Consider the following 7,764-nt stretch of genomic DNA (forward strand, 5'->3'; position numbering starts at 1 on the left):
GAGGGGAGGAGAAAGTGAAGGGGGTGGGATGAGGAGGGGAGAGGGGAAAAGGGGTGGGATGAAGTGGAGAGAGGGGGTAGGAGGTGGGGATGAGGTAGGAGGAGGTGAGAGTGGTGAAAGAGGGTGAGAGGGAGGGAGAAGGGAAAAGGGTGAAACGGATGGGGAAGAGGGAGGGAAAAAAGAAGGAAGTGAAGGAAGATGTGTCAGGGGTGACAAAGAGGGGGAGGGATGTGATGGGGGAAAAGTGAGAGGGACGTGGGCGAGGGAGGGTGAGAGCAGTAGGGTTGAGAGGAGGGGTGTGGTGGATGAGAGAATGCCATGACATTAAAGATTATAGAAGGACTTTCTTGGTGACAATAAGACGAGACTGACAAAATCTACGGCCTTTTACGAAATCAGATATAGATAAAGCATCTGTTGGATATCTTTTGGTAATACTAAGACATATCATAAAAAATATTCACCCCTAATTCATCCATTAGAAGACATCAAACCACACAACATCGAACCTATCACCAGTCATCCAACATCTAACTGCTTTCACCAGTCATCTAACATCCAACCCCTGTCATCAACCATCCAACATCCAACCCCTGTCAGCAGCAGTCATCCAAACATCCAACCCCTGTCAGCAGGAGTCATCCAACTCACCACGATGACACATTGTGCGAGTAAATCGGGTTCCCGTCTTTGAACCAGTCGAGGTGCAGGTCACTCCCGCCGTATATGGGGCAGCCCACCACGAGGGCGTCTGCGTGGTTGAACTCGGCTGACAACGGCTGTAATTGGGACGAAATTGGAGAAATTGTTATTTGCGATATCAAATGCTTGATCAATCTATTCAATTAATCAGAAACTTTTATAAATGCAGACTGTAAAATGAGGACCCTCGTGATATCACTCGTTCACTCCATCACTTAAAAAAAAAATAAAATAAAATAAAAAATAACACTAACACACTCCTTCAAACAGACCCTCCACCCCCACCACCCTCCCTCCCATTCGACCTCCCTACCCTTTCCCCTAACCTCGCCCCCACCCTCCTTCCACCCCCCTCACCCCCACCCCACCCCTCACCCTCCACCCCACCCCTCACCCTCCACCCCACCCCTCAAGACATACCCCAACCGACAGGCTGGGCAGGCTGTTCGGGTAGACTCCCAAGGCGTTGAACTTGTCCCTCCAGGAGTCCTTCTTCATCAGCCGCTCCTGCAGGCTGCGTCCTATAACGCTCAGCTCGATCTTCACTTCGCCGGGCCTGTGTGGGGGGTGGGGTGGAAGGGTGGAGGGGGTGGAGGGGGTGACGGTAGAGGTGGGGGGTGGAGGGCAGGGATGGGGGAAGAGGGAAAAGGAGGAGGGAAGGGGAAGAGGGAAGAGGCAAGAAGAATTGGGAAGGGAATAGGGAATAAGGAATAAGGAAGGGGAATAGGGAAGAGGAATAAGGAAGAAGGAAGGGAAGAGGAAAGAGGGAAGGGGAAGAGGGAAGAAGATGGGGGAGGGATGGGAAGGGTGGGGGAGCAGCAAGAGAAAAGGACGAGGAGAGGGGAAGGAAGATTTTAGAAAAAAATATTAATAATTGTAATGATAACATACCAACAGCAAAAATACTAATAATTACCAATATAATATATTCATAATAATTTTACTGATTATAAAAACAGTAATAGTGACAGCCAAGGGTAAACAACAACAGTGAAAATGGAAATCAAAACGCATAATATAACAGCACCATCTAAAACACAATCACACCACACGCGTAACAGGTATTAGCCATGTCTCAAGCCGCGCGAATCGCCTTCGAGTGTCGCCCTCGAGAGTAACCCTCGAAAGTCGCCTTCGAGAGTCGCCCTCGAAAGTCGCACTCGAGAGTCGCCCTCGAAAGTCGCACTCGAGAGTCGCCCTCGAAAGTCGCACTCGAGAGTCGCCCTCGAAAGTCACCCTCGAGAGTCGCCCTCGACATACTCGTCCTCACCTGATCTCGACATTGAAGGCTGGCTCCATGTCCTTCCACATAGGCGCTCCTCCGCCAAGGATCTCCAACGTCTGCGGGAGATAACAAAAGATAATTCGGACAGGATCCTCTCCGTCCCCCTCTCGTTGCTTCATGTTGCATCGATGGTGGAAGGGAGAGAACACACGTCTGGGTGTGACTAAACAAGGGAGAGGGAGAGGGAGAGGGAGAGGGAGAGAGAGGGGGGGAAAAAAAGAGAGAGAGAGAGAGAGAGAGAGAGGGAGAGAGAAAGGAAAAGAGAGAGAGGAGAGAGAGAGAGAGAGAGAGGGGAAGAGAGAGAGGGGGAGAGAAAGAGAGAGAGAGTGAGAGAGAGAGGAGAGAGAGGGATGAGAGGGAGAGAGAGAGAGGGAGAGGGAGAGGGAGGGAGGAGGGAGTAGAGAGAAAGGAGGGAGAGAGAGAAAGAAGAGGGAGAGAGAGAAAAAAGAGAGGGAGGAGAGAGGGAGAGAGGAGAGGAGAGAAGAGGAGGAGAGAGAGGGAGAGAGAGAGAGGAGAGGAGAGAGAGAAAGAGAGAGGAGAGAGAGGGAGAGAGAGAGAGAGAGAGAGAGAAAGAGAGAGAGAGAGAGAGAGAGGGACGAAGGGAGGAAAGAGAGAGAGAAAGGGAGAGAGGGCGAGAGAGAGAGAGGGAGAGAGAGAGAAAAAAAAAGAGAGGGAGAGAGAGAGAGGGAGAGAGAGAGAGAGAGAAAGAGAGAGAGAGAGAGAGAGAGAGAGAGGGAGAGAGAGAGAGAAAAAAAGAGAGGGAGAGAGAGAGAGGGAGAGAGAGAGAGAGAGAAAGAGAGAGAGAGAGAGAGAGAGAGAAAGAGATAGAGGTAGATAGAGAGAGATAAAGATTGATAGAGATAGATAGATAGATAGACAAATTGATAGATAAATATAAAGAGGGAGGAGAGAGAGAGAGAGAGACAAAATCAGAGACAGAGACAAAGAGATTTTGCAAAACAAAAACAAAAAAAAAGAGCTCCTACCTTGTTCAAAACCTGTTCCTTTGTAAAGACCCGTTTGAGTCCCACTCTCATCTTCACTGTGATGTCCCATTCATCTGCAGAAAGAAAGGGAATCAGTAGCAACAGATGTCTCAAAGGAGCTACTGAAGCCACAATGAGTGCGGCTATTCTCACACTCGGCTAGACATACATACGCACATGTACACGCATGCGATTACATAAACAGACAGATAGAAAGGCGGACACAAAGATACACACGTATACAGACACTCATAATCTAATACACACACACTCTCACATAGACTCAAAATCTCACACAAATATTCCCCTCTCCCTCCCTTTCCCCCTTTCCCTTTTACCCCTCTCCTTCCCCTTCCTTTCGCCTAAATCTCAATCTCAATTCCCCCCACCCCTTCCCCCTTCCCTTCTCCCATCCCCCTCTGCCATCCTCCACCTCCCTTCCCTTCAACCTTCCTTCCCCTCCCATCCTCCCCAGTGCCCCTCCATTCCCCTCTCCCACCCCTATCCTCCCTCCCCCTCCCAACCTCCCTTCCCCTCCCATCCCCCCTCGTGCCCCTTCACCCTCCCTTCCCCTCCTATCCTCCGCCCCTTCCCCTCTCCCTCCCACCTCTCCCATCCTCCTACCCACAACCCATCCTCCCTTCCCCTCCCAACCTCCCTCCATTCCCCTCTCCCTCCCTTCCCCTCCCATCCTCCCCCTCCTATCCTCCTACCCACACCCCATCCTCACCTCTCGGAACACACATCGTCTCGTTGACCAGGATGAAGCCGGCGCCGCAGGAACAGAAGCCGTTGGGACGACCCGCGACGACCCGAAGGTGGCAGTTCTGGCGACAGTTCTTCAGGCCTCCACATGCTGCAGGGGGGAGGGGGGAAGGGGGGAGGGAGAGGGGATGGTCGTATTAGAGAGAGAGAGAGGGGGGGAGGGGGGAGAGAGAGAGAGGGAGGAAGAGGGAGAGGGAGAGAGAGGGGGGGAAGAGGGAGATGGAGAGAGAGGGGGGGAAGAGGGAGATGGAGAGAGAGGGGGGGAAGAGGGAGAGAGAGGGAAAAAGAGAGAGGGGAGGGAGAAGGAAAGAGAGAGATGAGAGGGAGAGGGAAAAAAGAGAGAAAGAGAGAAAAAGAGAGAGAACGAGAAAGAGAGAGAGAAAGAGAGAGAGAGAGAGAGAGAGAGAGAGAGAGAGAGAGAGAGAGAGAACAAAATAAATGTAAAACAGACAAGTATTCCCAAACACATGATATCGAAACAGACAAAAAAAAAAAAAAAAAAAGATCAAAATACCAAAAACTCGATAAAAAAAAATAAAAAAATCCCAAAAGATCAAAACCAAAGAACCATCTGAACAGGACGTACTTCTGGACTCGGTGGGAATGGTGGTGTAATGGTGCTCACACGTCGACCCGTAGTAGCCGTGGTCACAGACGCACATGCTATGGCCTGCATAGTGCCTGTACGGGAAGGGGGGGGGGAGGGGGAGGAGAGAAGAAGTTATATAGAAAGTTATATATCTACATATATATATATTTTTTTGTTTTCCTTTTTTTGAGAATGGGAGAGTTTTAAGTATTAATTAAGGTTTTCTTGAGTACTGGTGTGAGGGTGAGGGTAAGTAATACCCTGTGGTATATATACGAATAACAATATTACTACTACTAATGATAATGGCACGAATAACAGTAATGATAATAATAATAGTTTATTATCATAATGATGGCAATAATCTCAATAAGACTAATGACAATACGAATGTGATCAATGACCGAGATAACTTTCACATTCCAATATATTTCTGATTTTGCATTCATCAAAGTAGTGATTCTCAGCTCGGGGTGAAAAAAAAAAAAAAAAAATCAGTAACACGGGATGTCGCAACAGATCTTGCTCGGCGACATATACAGTGCAAGTTGGTTGCGCTAATAAAAAAAAATATAATAAAAAATAAAGAAATAAGAAATTAAAAACAAGTAAATAAGTAATTTTTGGATATAGCTCTACGCAGTGTGAACAGCGTCATATGACTGGTAAGCTTTCTCAGTTTTCTTTTACTTTAATGGAAGGAAATGGGTAAATGGTCAAATACATCCAGCCGAGGGGCGTAAATGACAAATTAAGCGCTGAGAATCACTTAATTAAAGATTAATAATAGTTTAAAAAATCATAAAAATAAAGGGAACTTCTTTGCGAAAAACATGATGTGACAGTTCCTTGGTGTAGTTATGAATAATGGCTGTCTTCTTTATAAAAGAATTCCCTTCGTTAATATTACGATTAAAATTACAACATAGATTACAACATAGAGGATATGTAGGCAGACACATGCCTACATGCCTCCTTCTCCCGACTCACCTGCACTCCCCGCGACGACTGCACCACCTGGCGGGGTCCTGGCCGGTGCACACGCCCCCCCACTGGCAGTGAGAGCCCTCCACGCCCTCGCGGCACTGGCACTCGAACTGGTACTGCCTGGGGGAGGGGGGGTGAGGGGGAGGGGAGGGGAGGGAGGGATAAGAAGGATGGTGATAATGGCAATTAGAATTCTGGTATTAACATTAGGTTAACAAATGGATAGGGATGAATGATAATTGAAATGTGTGTGTGATTATCATATGTTATTAATATATATATCATATAATATATATATATATTATTTATATTATATATATATTATTTTATATATATATAAATATTGTATAATTTACTTAATAAGTATATACTACATATAACTACTAAAAAAAAAAAATATATAATATTAATTATATTATAACACAATACATAAGAATTTCATATATATTACACATACACATAGACAATATATATTTTAGTAATATAATATATAATATAGATAAAAATAATATATATATATATATATATATTATATACATATACATATATATACACCTATACATATATATGAACAATTCCAATACAATTCTAAATACAATCAAACATAAGTTCAAAGCAAGAACTAAAAACAAATAAAAGCCCCTGAAAAAAGAAAAGAAAAAAAAATAGAAAGAAATATAAAAACAAACCTATTTCTTTACTTTGTCATTTGCATGGCGGAACACGTGCAAGTGAAAGTTTAACTTGATTATTCGACAAAGCTTGTTCGAATGTCTCAAAGGGGCTTGTTCTCCTGACTTATGTTCAGGCGAGCCGCGAGCTCTTTTTATCTTCTTTTCTGTTTATTTCTTTCTTTCTTTTCTATTTTCTTTTCTCTCCTTTTCTCTCTTGTCTTTTCTCTCTTTTTCTCTTTTTTTATTTTCCCCATCTATTTCTTTCTTACTCTCTCTCTTTTCTATTTTCTCTCTCTCTCTCTCTCTCTCTCTCTCTCTCTCTCTCTCTCTCTCTCTCTCTCTCTCATCTCCCTTCCTCTCCTTCTCGCTCACCCAATCCTCTCTCTCTCTCTCTCTCCTCTCTCTCTCCTCTCTCCCTCCTCTCCACCTCTCTCCTTCTCTCTCTCTCCTCTCTCCCCTCTTCTCTCTTCCTCTCTTCCTCTCCATCTCTCCCTCTCTCTCCTCTCTCTTGCCCCTTGATACTTAAATAAAAAAAGCATATATGATAATATTTTTATATATATATATAATATATATAATATATATATATATATAATGCATATAATGTATATTGTTTATATATTAGATATAATAATATATATAAATAGATATATAATATATATTATGGATACATGTATATTATATTATATATATATATAATATATAAAATAAATAATAAATTTATATAATATTCTCCATAAATACACACACATGTTACATATACTAACTAGACATACATCTACTCACATACCCTCGGCATGCAACTTATCATACTAAATGTTTACAGTCAAACCTGAAATAACCCACGCACCTTCACCCCCACCCCCACCCCCCCACCCCCCACCCCAACTCCAAACTCAACCGACTAAGGCAAGAGTAACACATATACACAGCCACTCCACATAAACGCAACCCTCACTGACAACCAATGCTGCTTAGTTCCTAATATTTGTTCTTTCCTTGGGACAAAAATCCTATCATGTAAATTTATAATCAAAAAAAAATTTAATGCTTTTAGACCCCCCAATCTTTACACCCCAGAGAAAGATGAGGAATGGAAAACGTCGAAACCAGTCAGAAACAAAATCAAAACAGCAAAGGACATTATGCCATTGCATTAAAACCCCTTAAACTTCCATTTCCATAACATATCAATGAAAATAATAATGAATAATAAATAATAGAACGAATAAAAAATAAGGAAAATTATCAATTTATTATAATACAATAATGATAATAGAAATAACCATATTAATAATCATAATGAATGTTGATAATATAATAATAAATAGAATAATAATTATATTAACAATAAATAATAACAAAATAAAAAATCAATAGAATAAAATAGCAATAATATAATAATAACATAGATAATAATGATACTGATAATGATGATAATAACAATAAAAATAATATTATAAATATTGATAATGATAATAATATTAATAATAATAACATAAATAATAACAACAATAATAATAAAATAATCAGAATGATTATGAACAACAATAAAAATGACAATAGCAACAATAACAATAACAAAAACACTATAAAACTAAAACATAATACTACAGATAAAAAAATAACAAAATAACTCGCTGGACAACATATACCAAGCACCAATCAAAAATTGCCCCATCCAGTTGCAAACTAAATTTTTTCGCTTTATAGTCAAAACTCGAAATATAACATCTATCTAACATCTATCTAACATCTATTAATACTTTAACATAT

The 7,764-nt window shown here is 42.1% G+C and overlaps 1 protein-coding gene across 1 annotated transcript in view; it reads right to left on the reverse strand.

Moving 5' to 3' along the window:
- Positions 1–7,764, reverse strand: part of LOC122246987 (uncharacterized) — a 113,527-nt gene that overhangs the window by 40,270 nt on the left and 65,493 nt on the right. Inside the window, exons 4-10 of the mRNA XM_086553390.1 lie at positions 5,318–5,434; positions 4,325–4,419; positions 3,704–3,829; positions 2,974–3,047; positions 1,973–2,043; positions 1,123–1,258; positions 652–779 (exon numbers count right to left, since the gene is read on the reverse strand). Coding sequence (XP_086409516.1) covers positions 652–779; positions 1,123–1,258; positions 1,973–2,043; positions 2,974–3,047; positions 3,704–3,829; positions 4,325–4,419; positions 5,318–5,434 — 747 coding nt within the window. The remainder of the gene's footprint in view (positions 1–651; positions 780–1,122; positions 1,259–1,972; positions 2,044–2,973; positions 3,048–3,703; positions 3,830–4,324; positions 4,420–5,317; positions 5,435–7,764) is intronic.

Source organism: Penaeus japonicus, unplaced genomic scaffold (genome assembly GCF_977035675.1).
Source record: "Penaeus japonicus unplaced genomic scaffold, GWHDUDI00000001_assembly GWHDUDI00000028, whole genome shotgun sequence".
In the NCBI taxonomy this organism is placed as follows: Eukaryota; Metazoa; Arthropoda; class Malacostraca; order Decapoda; family Penaeidae; genus Penaeus; species Penaeus japonicus.